This window comes from Marmota marmota, unplaced genomic scaffold, assembly GCF_001458135.2.
Source record: "Marmota marmota marmota unplaced genomic scaffold, marMar, whole genome shotgun sequence".
NCBI lineage: Eukaryota > Metazoa > Chordata > Mammalia > Rodentia > Sciuridae > Marmota > Marmota marmota.
Window position 1 is genome coordinate 17,068,150 of NW_025999880.1, and position 25,684 is coordinate 17,093,833.

Sequence of the window (25,684 nt, forward strand, 5' to 3'; positions counted from 1 at the left end):
TAGTCTATAGCACACTATCCCTTTCCTATTCTTCAAAAAGTTCCATTGTCTGGACTTTTCTCTTATAAGTCCTGAGACAGAGAGAACAAGGGGAGAAGAACAGGTGATTAATAGAGAAAAACAAATGAATTCAACCATATGTTTTATGTTATTTGATCTCACCTCACTTGACACCAATTTTAAGCCAACATACCCATCCCACATCCCTCTTATGGAGGGATCATTTTACAGGTAGAGAATCAAGCAGGAGGGGCAGAGTATTATGGATTTTTAACCTTGGGGAGGGCACCAGTACCTCCAATGCATTTGATTTTGAAGACCACATATTTGCTCCAAAGCTTCAATCCTTTATAAAAGCACATAACCCAAGAAAACGCACATTATTATTTTTACAGCCACAACTTGCTTCTGACCCTTTAAAGATGCTACTTGGCTTGGTTGTTTACTGTACTCACTAAGCTTGGTCCCAAATGACATGTGGCTGGTTCCAAAAATAAATACACCCTTAGAAGATGGAGATTTGCATTCCATGAGGATAACCAAGAGAATGTGACCCAGAATGCATAGGCACGTTTGAAGAATGGGTGATCCGAATGATGGCTACCCAAGAAGAATTAGCATGTAGCTTCTAAAAGGAATACGTCCTTCATATTTGGAGCACTGATTAAATATAAAATTCTTACAGTTCATAGCTCCATCTGGAAGAATATAAGACAAGAACATGTTGCCAAAACATACTGATGGTCATGAAATGTCACCTAAACCTGTGAAAATATGGTGGCTTTGCAGGATCACATCTTTTGGTTAACTAGCCTCAGGAATTTCTATATTAGATTAACCAGAAGTTTCCTTTAAAAAGAAAACTTCTTGAGGGTATGGTGCATTTCTTGCTTAGCAAACTTCTGTTAGAATAGAAATGACTCTTGGTTCTTTCATAGTGAAGAACAGACTTGTTATTTCTTGGCTCTCTCTAATTTAGGATGATATTTCATCTAGTAGTGATTGAGTTCCACTGATCTCAACCAATTTCCACATTATTGCATCTCATAGTGAGAAGATTGGAATGGACGGATAATACAAAGTGGTGGAGAGATCATAGCCTTTGGAATTAGATCTGCATTTGAATCCTGGCTCTCCCATGCAGGAGTTCTGGAAAGTTGGGCACCCTATCAGAGGCAGCCCTGCAAATTCTTACCAAATTTTGTGAGGCCTGAAAGAAATAATGTGTATGAGGTTCCTGAACATAGTGGGTACTCAGCAAGCAGAAGCCACCGCCAATTAGAGTCTCTCTGTGTGTAGGCACATAGTATGGTGCTACCTACATAGTAGGTGGTCCTAAAATGTGAGTTCTCTTGATATTTTTGTAAGGATTGTAGTAGAAATGGAACCTGGAAAACTCCTGCAGCCCTATAGGAAGAAGGTAGAGTTGTCTCCCTCTGCCTGGATGTAATGGCCAAGAGACACTGAGTTGGATGGCCTTGTGAGTCTTTTCTGATCGGAGCTTCCAGGATTCCCTACTAAACAGCCTTGCTTCCAGAGAGGATTCCTTAGGTGGCCCCTCTCCCCCAGAGTCCTAACTGAATATGAGCTGGATAAGGCACAAATCCTTCCTTGTTTAGGAGGGAGAGATACAGAAGTGACCCCAACACTGGAGGACAGGGTACGGTGTTAATGTACCCTATCTTAATGCCCCATGAATAAGTGCTGCTGTTGGAAAAGTTGGTTACTTTGAAGTTAAACCATGAAGCTCTTACTTAACTAACTAGCATGATTGGTGAGGAGTCCTGACTTAGCAAGAAGCCAGAGTAAAACATTTTATGAGGTCAAGGACTCATGCAGGATGGCTAAATAACAAATGGAAAAATTGGTAAAGAAGGAAAAAGGAGGGTAATGCTTTATGTGGTCACCACACCCACTACTGACAGTATATAAAGCCCTGGAGAGGACCAGGAGTTACACCAGAGAAAAGAAATCAGGTTTTGAAACTGACTTTCAGAGCTCTGCTCCCTCCCAGCACCATGCCTTACAACTGCTGCCTGTCCAACGTGAGCTGCCGCAGCAGCTGCTCCTCCCGGCCCTGTGTGCCCCACAGCTGCCATGGCTGCACCCTGCCTGGGGCCTGCAACATCCCCGCCAACGTGGGCAACTGCAACTGGTTCTGTGAGGGCTCCTTCAACGGCAGCGAGAAGGAGACCATGCAGTTCCTGAACGACCGGCTGGCCAGCTACCTGGAGAAGGTGCGCCAGCTGGAGAGGGAGAACGCGGAGCTGGAGGCCCGCATCCAGGAGCGGAACCAGCAGCAGGAACCCTTGGTGTGCTCCAGCTACCAGTCCTACTTCCGGACCATCGAGGAGCTCCAGCAGAAGGTGAGGGGGTGGGCACTGCAATGCTAACTTAATGAACTTTATCCAAATTTCCCATATCGGCTTCCAAGGGACTCTAAGGCTGTTTGCAGCCAATGTTGACAGTGATGGAGACATAGAATCCACTGGCTTAGATAGGACACCAAATAGCCTTATCCATTTTGGAATCACTATGAATGGGACTAGGTTAAGGCATTGGCTACAAATTAGTCACAGACGTCTTACATTGTTTTTTTTCTTTAACCTAAAACCCAAATATCTGCTTTTTTTTAGTTCTATTATGACATTTAATCTGCTTGTCAGAGAATTATAATGTGAATTATAATGTGTATCTGAATCAGTACTTTGAGCTAGTGGTTTCCTGAGTGAGTCCTCAAAGACTGTATTAAGAGTGTCTTTGGTAAAGCAAGAGAGCCATTGACTTCAGAAGCCTTGCTAGTATATGGAGACACACACACCACTCTCTAGAGCAGGCATGTATACCAGTGACAATGCAGTGTCATAAATGCAGAAGAGGGTGCAAGTAAAGAGAGAACATGGAGGTGGGACTTAGAGAGCTCCCCAGAGGAACCAATATCTGAGTGGGGTTTGAAGGATGAGTAGGAGTTTATACCTGATTGCATGAACATTTGGTTCTTGGAAGGACTTTTCCGTCTACTCTTGCATAGTGCTGGCCAAGTGAATATCAAAGGAGGGTCATGCAATATGAATATCATTGTTTATTTACCCACAGTTGGCATGTGTCAGGCACAGTGCTGGGGTGGGGGATAAATGACTATGATAGCATCTTTCTTTCAGGAGCTCAGGGCTAATAAGAGAGAGCAGTATAGAAACAAATGACCATAAAAGGCTCTAAGGAGTGAGTGCCACTGTAGAAGACACATGCAGGAAGGGGCCACCTGGGGACGCCAGAGAGGGAAGGGGTTTTGCCAGATAGAAGAGGCATCTAAGGGCATTTAAGGTAGAGAAAGAAGCTTCATGCAAAGCATGGTCAAGCCCACAAGAGGAGAGTGGAGAGAAGTAGTAGGGGATGGAACAAGGTGGTGTGAGGATAGTGTATACCCAGTTGTCTTGGTTGCCTGGGACTTGTCTGGTTTTAACATTTCAGGAAATTTCTCCGTCCTAAGCAAACTGGGAGGGTTGGTTGCCCTACCTGAGCCTTGGCTACCCACCTATCTCAGTTCCTATAGGAAATCAGACATAGACCAAGAAGAGTACAATTCCTGACATTTCATCTTGATTGTTCTAATTTTGAAATGATCAGTTCTATGAATGAATCCTCCTAGCATCACCAAACTGAAAATCTGAAAGGACATCAAGCTATTGGGAAGGACTGTGGATGAAAGAAATTGCTTTTTGCTTTAAGTAACAAGACGTTCCTTTCTTAGCATAACTCATTTCACAATTAATCCCATCCCCAGATCCTGTGCAGCAAGTCTGAGAACGCCAAGCTGGTGATGCACATTGACAACGCCAAGCTGGCTGCCGATGACTTCAGGACCAAGTAAGGCTCAGTGATGACCCCGGCCGTGTAGTGACAGGCAGGCAGAATTACAAAGTGATGAGCTCCCTGTCCTGGGAATGTTCCTGCAGAAGCTTCTAGATGATGCTGGGAGGGCTCGTGCACTGAGCTAGAGTTAGGTTAAAAGCCAAAGTCTCTTCACCTAGTGCTAAGATTGTGTGCTTTACGGTTAGTTAATGATAGATGCACCCACACACAGGCAATCCCACCAGCATCTCTTTGGTGGGTCTCACTGAGGAAGTAGGTCTCCTTACCCAGCATAGTGGTGCTTTTCCTTTTGGAAAACTTTTTAAAAATTCAAAATATTTCAAGATATAATGAATTTGACTAGGTCAACGCAGTAAAGCTTAAGAAAGAGAGTCTTCCTCCTTGACCTTGGGCTGTGTGCACAGGTTCGATACGGAGAGGTCCCTGCGGCAGCTGGTGGAATCAGACATCAATGGCCTGCGCAGGATCCTGGATGAGCTGACCCTGTGCAAGTCTGACCTGGAGGCCCAGGTGGAGTCCCTGAAGGAGGAGCTTCTGAGCCTCAAGCAGAACCATGAACAGGTAAGAAAGTCCCAGCCCCCAACATCACAATACTGAGATACACAATACTCCATGACACCCCTGAGAAGGGTAAGGTAGGTTTTTGGTGGCTCAAAACATACTTGGGGGATTATTGTGGAATGAGTCACATGTTGATCTCTTTCACATAAAGGAGTGTGGTCAGCTCATCACCAGGGGGCCAGATGTGTGGCCAAAAGCCCACACAATGATCTTTAAAATACTTGCTACTGTTTGATAAGATTTATTATCTTCCAAACAGGTACTAAATTAATATCAAGACTGGAAGTTGATAGCACACTTCCTTATCCTCTGTGTCACCTAGATAACTGGAATCCAAGCTGGTTAAATGGATGGATAGATGGATGGAAGAATGGATAGAAAGATGGGAGAAATGAAGGAACTTGGTGGTTGACTGAGATCTCATGGTTGAATGCAATATTAGGAAATCAGATGCATGCCTCGAACATTCTGTTTTCATGAGGAGGAGACAAGCTGTAGAAGACAGTACATGAAAATAGAAGACAGGAAGTGGATAGGAGATAAACCTGGATTCTCTACATTTAAGTAGCAAAACCGATTGTCATGCCAGGCTGCTCACAGAGCAAAGGGAAAATCAGAAGGAGATGGAAAAATTCTGGAGTCAGAAGAAATATTAGCAATAATTTAATCAACCAGTCTCCTGATCTAGATGAGGAAAGAGACTATGAGAGGAGGCTGAAGTCACCAGAGGTGACTTACCTAGGTTTTACATCAACTAGATTTCGACTTGCACTTCCTAATTTCACGTCCCACCACACTGGACACACTTACACACATTATTTTGTGAGTTCAATCTTTCCTCTTCCTCCATCAGGAAGTCAACACCCTGCGCTGCCAGCTTGGAGACCGCCTCAACGTGGAGGTGGACGCTGCCCCCACCGTGGACCTGAACCAAGTGCTCAATGAGACCAGGAGTCAGTACGAGGCCCTGGTGGAAACCAACCGCAGGGAAGTGGAGGAGTGGTTCACCACCCAGGTGGGCATCCGAGCACCTGACCACTCAGGATTCAAGACCCCAGGGCCCTTAGGGCAGGGTCTGATCCTGTCTCCTCCCCTTGGGTGTTTCAGACTGAGGAGCTGAACAAGCAGGTGGTGTCCAGCTCAGAGCAGCTTCAGTCTTACCAGGCGGAGATCATCGAGCTGAGGCGCACGGTCAACGCCCTGGAGATCGAGCTGCAGGCCCAGCACAACCTGGTGTGTATTGTTCAGACCTGCTGGTGAGCAGTGTGAAGTCGGGCAGGCAGACTCACCTGTGGGCCACACACTCTCCTTAGCCCTGGAAGCTGGTGACTTCTTTGGAAGCAGTTTTGAAGGAGCAGCTCCTGACACTCCCTTTATTCTCTCCCCCACCACAGAGGAACTCTCTGAAAAACACGCTGACAGAGAGCGAGGCCCGCTACAGCTCCCAGCTGTCCCAGGTGCAGGGCATGATCACCAACGTGGAGTCCCAGCTGGCCGAGATCCGGGCTGACCTGGAGCGTCAGAACCAGGAGTACCAGGTGCTGCTGGACATCCGGGCCCGGCTGGAGTGCGAGATCAACACGTACCGGGGCCTGCTGGACAGCGAGGACTGCAAGTGAGTACCCGGAAGGCACAATTCTACTCAAGGATAAAACAGGACTCCGAGGACCAAGTTTCAGTGTATCTGTAGAAGCCAGGGTTTTACATCCAGCTGTGGGAAAGTCAGGGCATTTATTACTAGCATCACCTGGGCTGAAATGATTTTCTGTTAAAAAAAAAATAGTTATGAGTATTTTCTCCACTGGTGAAAATCGTCCTTTGGCTTCTGCTGGGTAAATAATGCTTTACATCTTCAGGGATGGCTTGTTGTGTCAAAAAAGAAAGCCGTGCTTAGCAATCACCCATCTATCTGACTTAACCAAAACATTCAAATCCATTGCTTTCTTGGTCCTTGTTAGAACCCTTTGGAGCAGGCAGAGGGCATCATTACAACCATCCCATAATAAACATTTGAGTGTCAGAAGGGAAGATGACTCGGTAACTAAGAAGACACACCACTGTCAACTAACACAGTGTTTATATAACCATAATATATATTTTGGGGGGGGGAGGGATTTTTTACACTTGTCCCATTTTGTAGACGGGAGGCTAAGGTTCACAGGGATGCAGTGACTTTCCCTTGTCTCCAGGGCTATGGAGTGAAGGCTGGGATTCTACCTCAAGTGTTCTGTGCTCTTTCCTGCCACGGTCTCTGTACTTTGTAGAAGGAGTGATCTAAACAAGGCTTGGCTTCCTAAGACATTGGGGAGTGGATTCTACTTGTTCTTATGTCTCTTTGGGTTGAGCCCCCTCTCTTTTTAAAATGACTCTTCTCATGCTGATGATCTAATGATTCTGTGTCCCAGGCTGCCCTGCAACCCCTGTGCCACCACCAATGCCTGTGACAAGCCCATTGGACCCTGTGTCACCAATCCTTGCATTTCACGCTCCCGTTGCGGGCCCTGCTAGATACCCAGGGGCCAAAAGGAGGATTGCATGAAGACAGAAAGACCATCGATGGACCACCTCAGCCTCTCTGACCCCATGCCCAGCATCGCCATGAATCATGGCCTGGAAGGAGAACAAATGCCCAGCGCTGTGACCGGGTTCTCAACCTGAGCTCCCCCTGGGACCTCTTCTCCCAGGGCCTTTCTCTCCGTGTTCTGATGGTTTGAGAGTTTGGAGCTGTGAAGGGGCCACAGGAGGTGTATTGTGGATCTCTCTGATGCTTCTGCTCTTCCTGTAGTTTCCCGAATCTCCTAATAAACTTTCCTGTTGCATATACAATTCTCATTTGTATTCATCCTTTTCAGTGTGTTCACGCTGTATGTGCTTCTTGTAAAGCCTCTTGAAAGCAGAGAGGGCTTTATAGATTCACCCTGTCCTAAAAGGTCTTCATCAAGATTCATGAACATTCACTGAGCCTAAGGAATGCCAGTATCTACTCAGGATGGCATTCAACTGGCAGGAACACCGAGGCAAGAGGCCTCATCTGAATACAATAAAAACATTCGTCATGGGACATTACTCAGTAGAATGCAATGTGTAACATTTATGGAAAGTTCTATGTTTTCTTTCCCAAGACCCCGCAAGACGAGGCCTGAAGTTAACATTTACTGAACACTTACATCAGGAGCTCTGCTACTCAGTTTTTCGCTTACATGATGAGGAAGAGTGGCAATAGGACTGAACCCAGAGTTCATTCTCCATTTGGCAATTAGGTATGAGGTGACTAGTAGGGAAGGAAACTGATTTCAAACAAAAACCCAGAGTTTTTACGTCTTCCTGAGGATACATGGTACTATTAGTCTCAAAACCTTGCTGGAAGCCAGGTGCGGTGGCGCACACTTATAATCCCAGTGGCTCAGGAGGCTGAGGCAGGAGTATCGTGAGTTCAAAGCCAGACTCAGCAAAATCGAGGTGCTAAGCAACTCAGTGAGACCCTGTCTCTAAATAAAATACAAAATAGCACTGGGGATGTGGCTCAGTGGCTGAGGGCCCCTGAGTTCAACCCCTGGAACCCCACTTCCCCACCAAAAACCTTGCTGAAACTCTCCTTGGGAAACACTGCATAACTCATGGTAGTAGAAAGGCCTATCCTTTATATTTGAGTCATTGTCAACAGATTTTTAAATCTGCTAATCTGTATTTTTTTTAACCACCGGAGCTAAATTTGAATTTTGGCACCTTCCCTAAATTATTATCTCTCTGGTGTCTGTGAATTCTAAAGGTGACAGACGTGCTGTATCTTGTTCCTCTTGGTGCTTTCTGATGTCTTGCCAAGGTTAATGGCTCCCATCACTAGACATGCTGTGGGAGGTGCCAAGGATTCTACCCCTGTCCCCAGACTGACCAACAAGCTAGTTATGTCTCCTCTAGTGCTGTGATGATGCCGCTGCAATGTTAGTCTTAAATTCTTGGGTTCTCATATTCCAGTTCTTTTGATGCTGGTGTTCCTTTGTTGTTGATGTCGCTGGGCCTCGGGCCCTTTCTTGGAAAATCATCTGGGTGACACTCCATACTGTGCTCGGGGTATCCTAGATCCAGTTTGGTCACTCCAGCCTTCTTCATTCCCAAGAGCCACCTCATGCAAATCACCCTTGTCCAATCTATCCCATCACTTCTCCTATATGCTGGGACCCCTGTTCACTGACAGTGACCTTGCAGTCACCTTTATCAGGGTCCACTGCCTCCCAAGAACACTGTTCCATGCCTGTGAGTGAGAGCCCAAATTTCTCAGCATGGTAGATACATGGTGATTTATTGTTCAGTATGTAAAGTACTGAACAAAACTTGGTGTTCATGCTGGGATAAGAGTGTTCAGGGGCACTCTTCTTAGTTCTTTACTCTGCACTGTGTTTTCTTTAGTGGAGAAGAGAAAGCAGTGAGAAAAGTTTTTCTCAGGGCAAAACCAGTTTAGTTTCTGAGATATCTGAGTAGGGTTTAGTGTTACTACTCTGCTCACACTTTGGGCGAGAGTATATTGGCTCTAAAGTGCACTGTGACATGGTTATGAACTATAATTGGCACCTAGTGTAACAGGCAGGGCTGCTATTTTCTTACTGTTTTTTATTTTATTATTGTACTGGGGCTTGAACCCAGGGGCACTCAACCCCTGAGCCACATATTCAGATGTTTTAAAAAATTTTTATTTTGAGATAGAGTCTCACTAAGTTGCTTAGGGTCCTCACTAAGTTGCTGAGGCTAGCTTTGAACTTGGGATCCTTCTGCCTCAAACTCTTTATCTGCTGGGATTACACGTGTGCGCCACCATGCCCAGTTCTTATATTAAATGGTTAATTATGAAAAATTTCAAATATGTAAAAGTAAAAAATCTAAAAAGACACCTATAAGTTGATAACCAAGATTGAAGCCATCTTAACCTTGTACATAGTTACATCATCTCTTTGATATTTTTAAAAAGAAAGGTGTTGTTATGGATTGAGATAAAACCCTGACTATATCCATTCCTTTTTCCCCCTGTCTTCCAAGAGGTTTTCCCTAGATTGGGTGGAATATCATTCTTCAAGCAAAACATTTTTTTGGTATGTTTTCCAACTTAGCACTTTAAGTTAGAAAATATAAATAGTATAAATATTGCCATTAACTTTCCCCATTCAACATAAAGTCTCTGAGATTTATTTATTGTGATTCATGATGTTCTTTTCACTTACATTAGTTGTGAAGTATTCCATAAGGAAAACTAGCCAAGTTTTTATCCATTCCATTGCTGGTGGATCATTTTCTATTTTAAAAAATAAAAAAAGAACATCCTTGCCAATATGTCCTTGTGGGCCCATGTGAATGTTTTTCTGGAGCAGTGATTCTCAAAGTGTGATTCCTTGGGAACCTCTTAGAAATGCTGTTCTCCTAGACCTACAAACCCAAAACTCTGAGAATGGGACTAGCAATATAAAATTTTAATGGCCCTCTGGGAGATTTTAATATCTTTAAACTAGAGGAGTGTCATCAGACTTAGTAGATATTGCCAATGAAATGTGAGTACAAAGGTATCTTGTTGCTCCAGTTTGCAGTTTTCTTATTTCTAGGGACATTATGTGCTGTGACCAGCATGGTCATTAATTCAGAAACCAGTGAGGGGTGATGGGGGATGAAGAAAAGACAAACAGACACACGTAGAGAGAGAAAGCTGGGGCCAGGTGGGCAACCAAGCTCCGTTGGGGTTTGACTGAGCCAGAGCTAGCTTAGCATGTTTATTATATAGGTTTTGTCATCAAAATGTTATTTGTGGGAAAGTTTTGGCAAAACAGGCAATCTGAAGGACTCAGGACTGGCAATACATTAGGGTTATCTTGTTATGCTCAGAATTTTCTATCTCTGGGAGCTGGTGCCTGAGCTTAAGGTCTTGACTGATATAGCTGTGCACCTTTGCACTAGGCTTCCCCTGGCCAGTGTCACCATAGCAACTGGGCCATTTTGACCTGTACCTTTGCACAGGAAGTTCCCAGTGCAAACACAGCCACGAGAGAGTCAGAAAGACCATGATTCAAATCAAGGCTCTCCACAATTATGTATTAAAAATGTTTTTTAAATTGGTTGTTCAGTTTTCTTCCCTGTAGATTTAATTTAACTCAACAATGTTTGAGTACTTATGTTTGTGCCTGCTGGACAGACCAGTGAACAAAATAAAGACCAAATCTCTAGGAGTTTACTTTGAAGTGGAGGAAGACAGACAACAAACAGGGGCAACCATCAGGACCATGTTAGGTGGTGTTTGTTAAAAAGAAATAAATCAGAGAAAGGACAGAGAGGGGTAGGGGATGGAGCCTTTGTGAGTAGGGTGGTCAGGGCTCCTGATGTCTGATGAGGAAAAATAGGGCTTAGTCTATTTTATTATTGACATTTTGGAATTAATTTTTGAAATCTTATTTTGTGCTTTCTCTTAAGTAAGATTCTTCTTTGCTTATTGTTTCTTCATTTCCCAACATCTAGCCCCAGTTTAATGTTTATTCTTAACTTTTAAAAGTGCACATTTGACTTAATACTATCTAATTTTAACTTACCTTTCTTTTCTTTCATATAAAACAAGGTCCACGAAAGTTTGTATTTGTGTTCTTTAATTTAACTTCTACCTTGCTTTATTCTCCAAAATTTGGTCATTGTCATTGTTTAGAAGCACCTGAATGTGCATCAGTTTATTTATTTTAAAAAAATGCTTCTGGCACTTTCTCCCTTCTTTCTGGTTTCTATTTCCTGTTTACAAAAATACATTCTTTGATAGTTCTTATAGAATATATAAGTGATGAATTCTCTGTTATTGTCTGAAAATGTCTTTTGTTAATGGTCACTCTTAAATGATGGTTTAGTTGGTATGGGCTTCCAGATTGATTTTTCCAAAAATGGATCATACATTAGACCATAAAGCAGATCTTAATCCATTGAAATAAATCTATGCATCTTATCAGATTATAATGGAATGAAACTAGAAGCAGCAACAATAACCTCAGGGATTGTATGAGCACAAGTAGATTGAACAATGCACTTTAAAATGAACAGTGGGTCACTAGAGAAGCTAAAAGGGGCCGCGCACAGTGCTGCTCCCCTGCAACCCCAGTGACTTGGGAGGCTGAGGCAGGAGGATCAAAAGTTCAAGGACAGCCTTGGCAACTTAGCAGGATCCTCAGCAACTTAGTGAGCTCCTGTCTCAAAACAAAAAATTGAAAAGAACTGGGATATAGCTCAGCAATAGAGTGTCCTCGGGTCCAATTTCCATTACCAAAGAAATCAAAGGATAAATTTTTTAAAAAATCTAGAATCAAATAAAAATGGAAACGCAATGTACCAGAACCTGTGGGATACAGTGAAAGTCATACTAAAGAGGGAACTTACAGAGTTGAGTGCCAATATTAAAAAAAAAACAGTGATTGATCAATTTATGTGTATGTAAGAATATGGCATAATGAATCCCACTATTATGTATAATTATAATGCACCAATAAAGGAAAACTAAGAAAACAAAAACAAGACAGAGAGATCTCAAATAAATAACCTAATGATACATCTCAAGGTCTTAGAAAAACAAGAACAAACAAAACTCCAAATCAATAGAAGGAAATAAATAACAAAGACTTGGGCAGAAGTAACTAAAACAGAGACTAAAAGCACAATACAATGGGTCAATGAAACAGAATTGGTTCTTTGAAAAGATAAACAAAATTAACAAACTCTCAGTCAAACTAATCAAGAGAGAGAAGAACCAAATTAATACAATTAGACACACAAAGGGGATAATGCAATAGATATCACTGAAATACTTAGGATTATTGGGAAATATTTTGAAAAGCTTTATGCTGATAAGTTGGAAAATATAGAAGGAATGGTCAAATATGTGGATCTATCATATGATCTACCAAAATTGAACCAAGAGGATATAAAATATTCAAATAGATCAATAACACACAATGGGATTGAAGAAGTAATAAAAAGTCTAGCAATAACGCAAAGTCCATGACTAGACAGAGTCGATGCTGAATTTTACCAGGACTTTTAAAGAAAAAAAAAATGCCAGTGAACCTTAAGCTAATCCATAAAACAGAAAGGAAAGAATGTCTTTCAGACTCATTCTATGATGCTGGTATTACTCTGCTACCAAAATCCAATAAGTACAACAAAAAAGAAAACAGATATAGACCAATATCCTTGATGAACACAGATGCAAAAATACTCAATAAAATACTTGCAAACCAAACTCGACAGCACATTAAAAAGATTATACATTGTGACCAAGCTGGCTACCTTCCAGGGATGGAAGGGTGGATTGACATATTCAAATCAAGAAATGTAATATAGTATATACATAGACTCAAATATAAAATAGTCACTGATCATCCAATAGATGAGAAAACATTTTTTATAAAACTTAACTTCCCTTCATAATTTAAACCATGGAAGAACGACTAGGGTAGGGGCTAGGGGTTTGGAGGTGGGGAGAGGAAGTGGTAAAAGAGAGGGTGGACATGATTGAATCATAATGTATGCACATGTGGAAATGTCACAGTGAAACCCATTAAAAATATATGTTAATAATCATATAAAAGTATTCTAGGTTAACAGCTGTTTTTCTTCAGCATTGTGAAGACACTGTACCATTATCTTTTGGATTTTGTTATTCATGTTGAAAGCAGGTCATCAACCTAACTGTGTTTCCATTGGTGGTAATACTTTTTCTTTTTTCCCCCCTCTTTGCTTCTAAGATTGTCTTGTTCTATTTAACATGGTGTTTTCCCCTACATAATGTCAAAAGCAGGTTTAATTTTTTTTTTATTTAGGACTTGCATGCTTCTTGAAATGATTCATGCATTTCAATAGTGTGGGAAATTCTCAGTCTTTATGTTTTGTGAATAACTTCAGTCTTATTGTCTCCATTTTTCTCCTTCTGAATTCCTTTTAAAAAATTATACATTGGCTTCACTGATATATAATTAATATGCCATATATGATTCATATACCATAAATCTACCCATATAAAAGACAAAATTAAATGGTTTAAAATATGTTTGTAGTTATCAGCATAACTATAAGTTTAGAGCATTTTGTCATTCCAAAAACAAACTTTGTACCTGTTAATAGTCACTTCCCTTTCATCTGTCAATTCTGAGGCCTGGGAAACCCGTATCTCCATAGATTTACTTATTATGAATATCTCATATGAATGGAATCATGATATGTGGGATTCTTTGACTCACTTTTTTTTTTCAGTGCTGTGAATTGAAAATAGGATCTCACCACATACTAGGCAACTTCTCTTAACATTGAGTTAAATCTCCAGCCCTGATTTGCTTCTTTTACATAGCTTAATGTTTCCAGGTTTACAACCTGTAACCTGAATATGGTCACTGGATTATGTGGGTTGGTTCATTGGTTATTAGAATAATGCTGCTATAAACCTTTGTGTTCAATTTCTAGAATTGATATATATTTGCAGTTATTTTGGGTACATACCTAGGAGTAAAGTTGCTAGGATATATTACAACTTCATGGTTAAAATTTTGAGTAACAATCATCTTGTTGTTGCACCATTTGGACATTGTTAATGATTATATATGAGGGTTCCAATTTCTGCACATCCTCACAAACACTTGTGTTTTTTCATTCTTTATAAAAAATTATGGTTATTCTAGTGCATGTGAAGTAGTGTCTCATTGTGGGTTTGGCTTGTAATTCCTTCATGATTACTGATGTTGAGCTTCTCTTCATGAGTTTATAGGTCATTGCATATATCTTCTTTGGAGAAATGTCCACTCAGATTCTTTGCCCATTTTAAAAAACTTGGCTTATTATCTCTTACTATTGAGCTGTAGGAGTTCTTTATATATTCTGTTGCTTATAAGATTTACAAATATTTTCTCTCATAGGTTAATTTTTCACTTTCTTGATGAAAAGAAAGTTCTGTAGTGCAAAAGTTTTAATTTTGAAGTTTAATCTTTGTTTTTTAAATTTATTTTTTAGTTTTAGGAGGACACAATATCTTTATTTTATTTTTATGTGGTGCTGAGGATCGAACCCAGTGCCCCATGCATGCTAGGTGAGCACTCTACCACTGAACCACAACCCCAGCCCCTAAGTTCAATCTTTTTTTTTTTTTTTTTAACCTTTAACACTTGTGCTTTTGGTGTCATATCTAGGAAACCATGGCCTAACCCAAGATCATGAGGATTTACACCCATGTTTCCCCATAGTTTTATAGTTTCATCTAGTAATTTAGGTTTTGTATCATTTTGAAATATTTTTTTTGTCTCTGGTGTAAGGAGAGAGCAAAGACTTATTCTTTTGCATGTGGAAGTCCAGTTATTCAAACATTATTTATTGAAAAAAAATATTTTCCTCCATTAATTTTATTGGCACTTGTGTTGAATGTACTTTTTAGTAAGTATTAAAATCAGGAAATAAGGGCTGGGGATGTGGCTCAAGCGGTAGCGCGCTCGCCTGGCATGCGTGCGGCCCGGGTTCGAACCTCAGCACCATATACAAACANCGGACACAACATCTTTGTTTGTATGTGGTGCTGAGGATCGAACCCGGGCTGCACGCATGCCTGGCGAGCGCGCTACCACTTGAGCTACATCCCCAGCCCTCCTGGAGCTATTAACACCACTATTTATTGGATTCCTTTAAACAGGCTTGGGTTCATCACATCTTGTCTCTTATTTTCTCTTCCCTGTTTTCTATCTTTAAATATCTCTGTGCTACATTCTTGTGAACTTTCCTTACCTATCAATTCCACCTCACTTATTCTCTTTTCATCTTTCTCTAATTTGATTTTTAATTTATCAGCTGAGTTTTCAAATTTATTTTATTAAATTTTTAGAAAATAAAAAAAATTTTATTATTAAGATCCTTACCAGAGTTGGCTTTAATAAATACAATTCTAACAGAGATAGCAGTACTTAATAAGAAATATGTCAATTATTAAAGTTAACAATAATTTGATACATAAAAAGTGATTAAAGATATAAAAGTAACGGGAATGATGAGACATGAAGCAGAAATGTATATTCTACATATTCTTTTAGAAAACTGACAGAATGAACATCAATCCTCAGGAGGTCTATTCTGTTTTATAAAAGTGAATTTTTCACTTGAGGAAAAAAGAAAAAAAAAACAACAACTCCTAGATCTGTGTCAAAGGATGTTGTAAAGCTCTATTGAACAAATACTAACAAAATTAATTTGCTAAAACACATATGATAATTGCTGTGACTTAATCAGTGGGAAAGTTATTGAGTTTTATAAAAATATCCAATAGGATTATAGAGGGTAGGACTTCGGTCTAATTACAACTCTGTTAATTCAGTAGAAGCCAAGAAAAAATTCAACAGGTGAAGAATATCATTGATGTCAAACAAAACTGGATTTTTTGAAGCTGCAGGAGACCTACTTTTAAAATTTATACTTTAAGTCTTATTTTTCATTTCTATAAATTGTTTGATTTTTTTTTTTAAATTATGACTTCTTTTGGAAGAGTGGAAACTTTTTATGGTTTTGATTTCTTATTTTGTCTTTAAACATAGTTATTTAATATTATTGGCTTTAATCTACTGCTTCATTTGTCTTCTTTTCCTTGCTCCTTGTAAATTATTTCCTTGGGTGTTTGGTTAATTTATCATTGTGGAGATTCTTCATATGTGTACTATAAATTCCATTCCAAACATTGGTGATACACAGGTTACTGCTTAGTTTAACTACCTCAAAGGAGAATTACTATTTTAAATTTAGAATCCAGTAAGAGATAGTTCAGCTTGTTAAAAACAATCTTCTTATAACAATGGACATACCTAATTTTTCTAGTCCAACTTTTAAGGGTGCTGTCTTTTGAGAGAATTGGATTTCTTATTTGTCTCAGTTCTAACTCTCTCATAAGGACTAAAAGCTTTGTTTCCTGTCCCTTAATTCTTTGATTTATTATTTTCCAATTTGGGCTCCTCCACAAACTCTCTGTGTGAGCTTGGGTAAGTCATTTTCCCATTTGGGTCACAGTCACCCTATTTGTAAAATGAGAGCTGGGTAAAATGATGAAATGACCCATCAGGTCTTTGGCAGTGCTAACGTGCTAAGAGTCTAGCCTTCATCAAACTTGGAAACTGTTTCCAGAAAAGAAAGTTCAATGTCCTTTATGAACTGTTTCATGGCAAGTATGTAGCTCAGTGTGAGGTGAACCCAATACTCATCTCCTTGGACTGGGAACTGATAGGCACCCGGCAGAGGATTTATCTCAGGATTTTTCCTCTTTGGTTTTCCTGACCCCACACCAGTCCATTCAGGAGCTATAGGCAGTTTGGTTTCTTTTTATTACTTCCTCACAGTTCACCTTTGGACTTGGCAAAGTCAGCAGTTATGACAAGGGTGTGAACGCCAATCACACAGCTTCATTTCCAGAATAACCAGCTTAAGTGCTGTTCAGTGCTTATACTGGAATAGAAACCCGACTTGGCTAATTTTTACAACTCATTTTAAAAGAACTATAAGAATGTCCTTCTGGAATTTTAATGCACATTTTATTTTGTTTTCTTGTGCAGAAGGAATACATTTTTTTTTTTTTAAAAAATTTGTAGGTAAATGGATGGAGTTGGAGAATGTAATGCTAAGTGAAGTTAGCCATCCCCAAAAAACAAATGCTGAATGTTTTCTCTGATATAAGGAGGCTGATTCATAGTGGGGTTGGGAGGGGAAGCATGGGAGGAATAGACGAACTCTAGATAGAGCAAAGAGGAGGGAGAGTAAGGGAGTGGGCAAGGGGTGTAAAGGATGGGGAATGAGATGGACATCATTACCCTAAGTACATGTATGAAGATACAAATGGAGTGAATGAATATACTTTGTATACAACCAGAGATGTGAAAAATTGTGCTCTATATGTGTAATATGAGTTGTAATGCATTCTGTTGTCATATACAACAAGTTAGAATTAAAAAATAAAATTAAGATAAAAGTTTAATAAAAAAATTGAAGAGAATAAAAGAATATAAAGAAAGGAATAAAGAGAAAACACACTCATATTCCTAACATTTCAAACCAGCCAGTATCATCATTATAGTGTGGTTCTTTTTTTAGAACTTGATTTTTATTTATTTATATGCAGTGCTGAGAACTGAACTCAGTGCCTCACACATGCTAGGCAAGCACTCTACCACTGAGCCACCACCCCAGCCCCCTAGTGTGGTTCTTTTTAATCTCTCAATTGTTCTTATTTTTTTAAAAAGTGTTATGACTATATTTGTGTATCCTTTTTGGAGTAAATGTATTGCTATCGAGTGGGGTCACTATTGTTTGACTCACTGTTGTTCTAAGTTTCTCCAAACTGACAGCGTATAATTCTATATCTGATGGGATATAACTGTACCTAAATTACTACAAAAATTGTTGGGGTATAATCATAACATCAGCTTAGAGATGACAATTGAAATGAGAGAGACAAGAAGGATCTTCGGTATTGGTGAATTCTATTGTTATTCCCATGTATTTTTAATTCTTCTTCAACAGCACTGACCAATGGCTAACAAGGCTTCATTTTCCTGTTTTACTTCTTCTTTATCATCTTCAATTTCTTCTCCTAGATAATGGGAGGTCAGATTGGTTTTGAAAATAATATCTCCATGGAGGAGATGAGATAGGGAATGCAGTGGTGATGAGCAGATTTGGGTTCTAATTATATGATCCTAAGCAAGTAGTTTCTTCATTCTGAGACTCAGCTTCCCCATTTGTAAAATTAGGGGGCCATGAATGAGAGCTCATTAAGATCTCTATGTGCTCCTTGTTCCGAGGCTTTCCTTCTCTCTTTTGACATTTTTGGCATTTGGGATTTACATTAGGAAGTGGAAGGGAAGGAGAGAGGTCAGTGCAACATGCAAAGGATAAAAATAAAACAAAATAAAAAATGCAAAACATTTTTAATTTTTAGCTGTAGCTGAGTGCCTTGGATCTGTTGGGGAATGTCCATTGCTGAGCTCTGTGTTGTCCTCCACTTTGAAGACAGTGAGTGGCCCCTCCCCTTCCTGGGCGATGAATGCTTCCCCAGGTTAGATTTTTTTTTCTTCATTGTCTTTCTTTAAGATATCAAAGAAGGCTCATCTTATGTCCTACAACAAAACAGAAGTGGTCATATGCATGGCCAGTTCAGATTGCTTATGCTTCTTGGATGATTGTTCCTAAATTCCAAACTATTATGAATCATCAAGTTCAAACAAGCTCAGCAACTCTAAACTGTTTCAAGCACACTCCAATTATTGCATGAAAGTCTGATTGCTGAGACCAAAGCTCACAAGCTTTATGATCAGCTGTACTAATGGATGATGGAAGAACTTCTCCAAGTGATGACGAACTTCTCTAAGGGATGAACACTTCAACACTACATGGCTCAAATCTCAGTTTACCAGGGTTCAGTGTGGGCATTACTTTAAGAACATAGGTGCTGTATGCAGCAGGCAAACCCTTGTGACCCTGGGAGGGTCTTGACAACTTGCTGGCCCATGCAGCCCAGACCCTCTCCATGGTCCTGATCTCGTGTGGCCCCTGAGCTGCATGTGGCAGCTCTGACATCACCTCTTCTTGGGAGTTCTCCTCCCTGGCCCTCTGTGATGCCTGCGCTCGTTCTCCTCACTGGCTCTCACTCTTTCTCCATTTCTTTGGAATTCCCCAAAGTTGGGCCCTCAGCTCCTCGCCACGCTTCTCGTTGTATTGTCCCCTGACTCATTTCTCCAACTCTCCCACCTGTACTAAAGTCTTATCTGTCGTTGTTCCCCCATCATGAACTCTAGAACTCTGACTCCCTTTGGCCCCTATTGCTGCTTGCTGGGCCTGTTGTAATAGCCTCCTTGCTGGCCTCTGTGCCCCCAGCCTTTCCTTCATGTTTCTGAAACTGATGAATATCTGCAGAAACAGTTCCTCAAACAGCTTCTGTCACATCACACGTGGGCTCAAAAACTTACATCAGCTGTCCTGCTACCACGGAGGTCTGAGCCTCTTAGTTTTGCCCCTGAGGTCCTCTACCTATGGCCATGACCTCCCTAGACATCCTTATTTCCCACCACTTCCCTTCCCAGTTCTTCCCTCCCAGCCACCTGGACTCACTGGAGTCCCTCAACCATGCCTTGGGCTTTCCTGCCCCATCACTGTGGACAACACCATCCTCCTCACCCCACCTGGCTCCTACTTTTCTCCTCTCTACTTCTTAGTAGCTTCCATGTCCCAGCACAAATCCAGCCCTTGAACCTCCAATCCTGGTGGTGCTTGCTCTCCCCAGTATGAAAACCACTCTCTCGTCACCTCCTTCCGCTCAACAATGTCCACAGTGTGGCCGGGACTCAAAGATGTTTAGACCCCACCCTTGCCTTCGGGGGGGGGCTCCAACAGGGAGAGATCAGCACACAGATCAGGACAATGTTATGTTCAGGGTAAAATCCTGGAGTTCAGAGAGGAGGGAAGGATGACTTGCCTGATGGAGGTAGGGAAGGAGGTAGGCCACGGGGTTCTCAGCAGCGTGACGCAGTGGAACGAGCAGAGAGCCATGCTGGAATTCCTGCTTCACAACTTACCATCCCCTACCCTCTGTGCCTTGGTTTGCCATCTGTAAAATGGGAATGATATCATCATTTGCCTTGAAGGGTTGGGATGAGGAGTGACAAGATAGTGTTTGTGAAAAGTGTCCAGTAGCAGCCTGTGCAGGTTCTTGGGAAGTGCAAGCCCTGTCTGACCACATTCTGCACGGTGTCCAGTACACTGCCTGGGATAAAGTCCGATCCTGGTAGATGCCTGTGATTTGGTTGCTAGACATTATCACAGGAAGCAGGGCTATTATTATTATTATTATTATTATTATCAGGAAGCAGGGCTGTGAGGACCTCGGCTGTTTTAACTGTTCTATAAAACATCCACTCCTTTTTTTTGAGAACCATGAATTTAGCACTTGGAAATTTGAACTAGCAAAAGATACACAGGCAGTACCTATGCTTTTGCATTTCTTCAAGGAGAGCCAGAATCTTGCCCAGGAGTCAGGGCCCTCACGCCAGGTGATAGAGCAGCAATCCTGTCCCTGGACCCGCCACACCCAACTAATGAAGGCCAGGGCTTTCATGAGTCCAGTTCTTTGAAGCCACACCACGAAGCTCTTACTTCATGACGCACGGCATGGTGGAGAGTCCTGACTTAGGGAGAAGCCCAAGTAAAGTCTTTTATGAGGTGAGGGACTCTTCTGAGGAAACACATAACAAGCAGAAGGGAAGGGCTTTGACGATCACCAAATGAGCACAAAGAAAAAAGGGCTGCCTTACACGTCCACACCCTCCACAGTGAGGGTATAAAGGCCCATCTGGGGAAGGAGACCCACAGCGCTGTGGCTTGCACGACTTGCATTCTGTCTTCAACCGGACACCTCGCACCCTCCCAGCACCATGCCTTACAACTGCTGCCTGTCCAACGTGAGCTGCCGCAGCAGCTGCTCCTCCCGGCCCTGCGTGCCCCACAGCTGCCATGGCTGCACCCTGCCCGGGGCCTGCAACATCCCCGCCAACGTGGGCAACTGCAACTGGTTCTGTGAGGGCTCCTTCAACGGCAGCGAGAAGGAGACCATGCAGTTCCTGAACGACCGGCTGGCCAGCTACCTGGAGAAGGCTGCGCCAGCTGGAGAGGGAGAACGCGGAGCTGGAGGCCCTCATCCAGGAGCGGAACCAGCAGCAGGACCCCGTTGGTGTGCCCCAGCTACCAGTCCTACTTCCGGACCATCGAGGAGCTCCAGCAGAGGTGACGGGCGGCACCATCGTGTTCTTAGCAGGAGGTTGTTGGAAGAAGAACATCCTAGCTGCAATTCAGAAACCATAGGAATTCCTGGGTCGATGGGAAGGTTGACGACTGGCCTTTATTTTGTGTCTTGGGGACTCATCTACTTTTAGACTTGGGCCTATTAGGTCTGAATATTGGTGTAGAGTTAGTTTAGGTGAAAATAGTAGCACTTCAGATAAAGAAGCTGTTATTTAAAGCTGTCTCTGAATGCTTCCATGTATTTCCAAGCTCCAGAATTATTACCCCGAGGTGAAAGAAAAGAACTGAGCTGGAGAAGAAAACTAAGCAAATGGATTAGGTCATTTTTCTCTCTCCCTCAAGTGGGCATTGGGCTGCTCTGATCTCTGGTTATCTCCCTCTTCTGGACACTGAATTATCCCGACTCCATTGTCCTGACCTGGATGTCTCTGGGATCCTACTGGTGTCCAGTGTTCAGTGAAGGGGTAAAAAATGGTTGGTTAAACCCAGAAAGATTGGAAATGATATAGGAGGAAATGGTACCAAGTCATTTCGATGGCCAGGAGAGCATGGCAGACTCCCTGGTACAGCCCCTTGTAGCTCCTAATTTATATATTTATCTTCCCTTCTCAGTTGAAAGTATCTTGAGGGCAGGATTCACATTTTAATAAATATGAATTGTTATCAGCTTTTCAGTATTGCTTATCAGGAAAGGAAAAAAAGGAAGATAACTTGCTGATATTTTCTTTGTGTATTTCAATTTTTTTTCAAATATAGTTTCTAAAATATTTATTGAGCACCTATTGTACACCAATAGCACTTCATAGTGTTATATAAGATACATTATGACTTCTTATTTTGATCCTCCCATGGAGTGAATTAGTCGAGATTGCCATTGGCAAAAATAACCAAGCCCTTGCTTATTTGAGAATGTTTTGGTGCTTCCAGATCCTGTGCAGCAAGTCTGAGAATGCCAGGATGGTGGTGGAGATTGATAATGCCAAGCTGGCCTCGGATGACTTCCGAACCAAGTGAGTGGGCAAGTTGGGTTTTGCTTATTTTTCTGCTCTTTCCTCTCTCTGCTCCCTTAACCTGTTGACCACACTGACACACATTGACCAAGCTGTTCTCCAGATGTTTCCCCACCATCCACAGAGATCTTTCTCACTAGACCTTGGAGATCCCTCTTCCTGGCCTCCAACCCCTTCCTCTTCCTCTTTCTCCTCTCTAGAGAGTAATCCCCAATCACAGGGTTCGCCAGTGTAGATAGCATGGTCCTTCGACATCCTGCTGAGCGCAGAACTCATGAGAATGTGGGAAATGTATCTCCCTTGGAAACCTCACAGTTCATGGGATTTTGTCCTCCTAAGTCTACGGGTTCCTTAACAAAATAATTGCCGGTGAATTTTTCTCCAGGACCTACTGCTAGGTACTGAAAACCTAAATGACCAGGATGGTTTTAAGAACCACTAAACCTAATTTCTAGTTTTCTGACCAACCAAAATCAAAGCAAAGTCAAGGCCAGGTGTATTCCTGCCCAGCCTGTCCCTGATCCTCCTCTGGTCACAGGTACGAGACGGAGCTGTCCCTGCGGCAGCTGGTGGAGTCGGACATCAACGGCCTGCGCAGGATCCTGGACGAGCTGACCCTGTGCAAGTCTGACCTGGAGGCCCAGGTGGAGTCCCTGAAGGAGGAGCTGCTCTGCCTCAAGCAGAACCACGAGCAGGTGACGTTCCCTAAAGCACTGTCAGGATCCGGCTGGCCAGGGCTTGTGTCCAACCGCCTCGGGCTGTGGGAGAAGCTGTGGGTTGAGGTTCTATTAGCTCAAGAAACTATTCTCCCAACAAAAAGGGATTTCTTTGTAGAGAATGAATAATGTAAAAATCTGAGACAGGAGATTAGGATTTCTCTGCCAGGGGCGGAAACGAGGATGAAGGAAGTTGGCCAGCTCCACCATGAGGACAGGTCAGCGATATGCAGCCACAGGACCTCTTCTGTGCCCAAGTCAGGCCACAAGCTGCAGTCATTTTGTAACTGTCCATTTTGTAACTGGAGAGGGCAGGATGGCCTAGGGCCACCAAGCTGAGAGAGCTGAGCCAGAAACCAAATGCAACTGTCCTCATTCCTTTCCAGAGCCCTTTTTGCTATTCAGCGTTGCTTGGAAGAAACATGGGATAAAATGCTCCCCATCACTGGCTAGTCACTTGCACACCGAACAGACATTTGCAAACCTTAAATCCCAGAACAATGTTCATGGGGACTGTTAATATTAGTTGAGAGCTTATTTTCTACCAGACATTATGCTAAGCCTGTTAGAGTTCCAGAGGTAGTTCTTGAAGAAATGGAAGATTCCAGAAGCTTCTAGAGTTGTATTGTGAGTGGTAGAGACGACACACAATTCAAATCTACCTGATATCCATCTAAACCCGAGTACCAAGCTCTGTGAAGAGATTAGCAGTGGAGTGAACAGATATTGATTTTCTTCAGCATATTCTAACACTGGTAGAAATCAGCAAATCACCAAGTCCGTTCTATTCTCAGATGGCAGATTTTGAAGTAAGCATTCTTTATTTTATCTTTAGCTAGACTTTGTCTTTTTATTGCCCATGCTTAGGAATCAGACTTAAGATACTCTGAGATATTATAGCAATATGGGCTTCCAGGGATCAGAACTTAAATCATGGTCAACCATGTCTCAGCTCTGAGACCAAATGGCCACACTTCTCTAAAAAAGAGGTGGTACAATAAATCTAAAGGGCAGGAGGTCCTGGGCCTGAAGGCCCTTTGTGAAGTGGAACACACACACAGATCAGTCACTGAATGTAGGAGCTGGTCAGCGAGGTCAGAGGGAGCGGAACTGGTTGTAAACTTAAGAATGATTAGAAGTTAAATTGCATTTATTCAAGGACAGACCAAGATCCTTCGTGATATTTAAAATTATTATCCCCTCCCTCCATCAGGAAGTCAACACCCTGCGCTGCCAGCTTGGAGACCGCCTCAACGTGGAGGTGGACGCTGCCCCCACCGTGGACCTGAACCGCGTGCTCAATGAGACCAGGTGTCAGTACGAGGCCCTGGTGGAGACCAACCGCAGGGAAGTGGAGGAGTGGTTCACCACCCAGGTGGGTATCTGAGCACCTGACCACTCAGGACCCAAGGCCCCAGGGCCCTTAGGGCAGGGTCTGATCCTGTCTCCTCCCCTTGGGTGTTTCAGACTGAGGAGCTGAACAAGCAGGTGGTGTCCAGCTCAGAGCAGCTTCAGTCCTACCAGGCGGAGATCATCGAGCTGAGACGCACGGTCAACGCCCTGGAGATCGAGCTGCAGGCCCAGCACAACCTGGTGTGTATTGTTCAGACCAGCTGGTGAGCAGTGTGAAGTCGGGCAGGCAGACTCACCTGTGGGCCACACACTCTCCTTAGCCCTGGAAGCTGGTGACTTCTTTGGAAGCAGTTTTGAAGGAGCAGCTCCTGACACTCCCTTTATTCTCTCCCCCACCACAGAGGAACTCTCTGGAAAACACGCTGACAGAGAGCGAGGCCCGCTACAGCTCCCAGCTGTCCCAGGTGCAGGGCATGATCACCAACGTGGAGTCCCAGCTGGCCGAGATCCGGGCTGACCTGGAGCGTCAGAACCAGGAGTACCAGGTGCTGCTGGACATCCGGGCCCGGCTGGAGTGTGAGATCAACACGTACCGGGGCCTGCTGGACAGCGAGGACTGCAAGTGAGTGCAGGGCTACTGATCCTTTCTTTGGGACATGTGAGGTTGCCGTGGCGGTGAAGCGTCTTCCTGATGGAAATGGCTTATCATTTCATGCTGTAGGGTGACATTGTGACTCAAAATGCTTTTAGTGTCTTATTCCTTTAGCCCATTTTATTCTAATTTGTTCCAATGATTTTTATGTCACCAGACTTCCCTGTAATCCCTGTGCCACAACCAACGCGTGCGACAAGCCCATTGGGCCCTGTGTCTCCAATCCCTGTGTCACACGATCTCGGTGTGGGCCTTGCAGCAATTTTGGGCGCTAGAGGCCCCACTGCCAGGAGGAGGACAAGGACTTCAGTCACATCTCAACTCCAACAATGACCACACCAGACAAAGGAGAAACCCTTTATCACAGCAGCTCCTTGAGCTCAGCTCTGACTTTCCACTGCGTCTCCTGGTCTGAGTCTCCAGCACAGGACAGTGCAGAGCCTGTCTTTTGAGTCACACACAGAGATCTACAACAGGATCAAGTAATAACTACTGTCACAATGACACATTTGCGCGACATGTTATGTGTCGGCAAAACTTATCTAAATGCAATTTGAAAATGATGATATTAAGTGTGGTACAGCTGCTGGGCTGCTTGTGCAACAGAACATAACTGGACTTAATCTTCTTTGTCACACTTTTGGATTTTGGCGATGTAATAAAAATCCTTTGTTAATCCTCCTAATAAACTTATTCTGGCACGGAAA

At 42.6% G+C, this 25,684-nt stretch overlaps 2 protein-coding genes across 2 annotated transcripts; both read left to right on the plus strand.

Annotated features, from left to right (window-relative positions):
• Positions 1 to 1,970: 1,970 nt before the first annotated feature.
• On the plus strand, positions 1,971 to 7,257 carry LOC107150600 (keratin, type I cuticular Ha3-I). The gene is made up of 7 exons (XM_015495738.2): positions 1,971 to 2,366; positions 3,785 to 3,867; positions 4,278 to 4,434; positions 5,288 to 5,449; positions 5,542 to 5,667; positions 5,829 to 6,049; positions 6,840 to 7,257. The coding sequence occupies exons 1-7, from the start codon at positions 2,019 to 2,021 to the stop codon at positions 6,940 to 6,942; spliced, it is 1,200 nt and encodes a 399-aa protein (XP_015351224.1). The 5' UTR covers positions 1,971 to 2,018; the 3' UTR covers positions 6,943 to 7,257.
• Positions 7,258 to 20,808: 13,551 nt separating this feature from the next.
• On the plus strand, positions 20,809 to 25,684 carry LOC107150698 (keratin, type I cuticular Ha3-I-like). Its single transcript, XM_048791649.1, is given in 9 exon segments — positions 20,809 to 21,098; positions 21,100 to 21,168; positions 21,170 to 21,227; positions 22,172 to 22,256; positions 22,795 to 22,951; positions 24,186 to 24,347; positions 24,440 to 24,565; positions 24,727 to 24,947; positions 25,135 to 25,684. Coding segments are annotated over 9 exon segments (1,215 nt in total). The 5' UTR covers positions 20,809 to 20,879; the 3' UTR covers positions 25,253 to 25,684.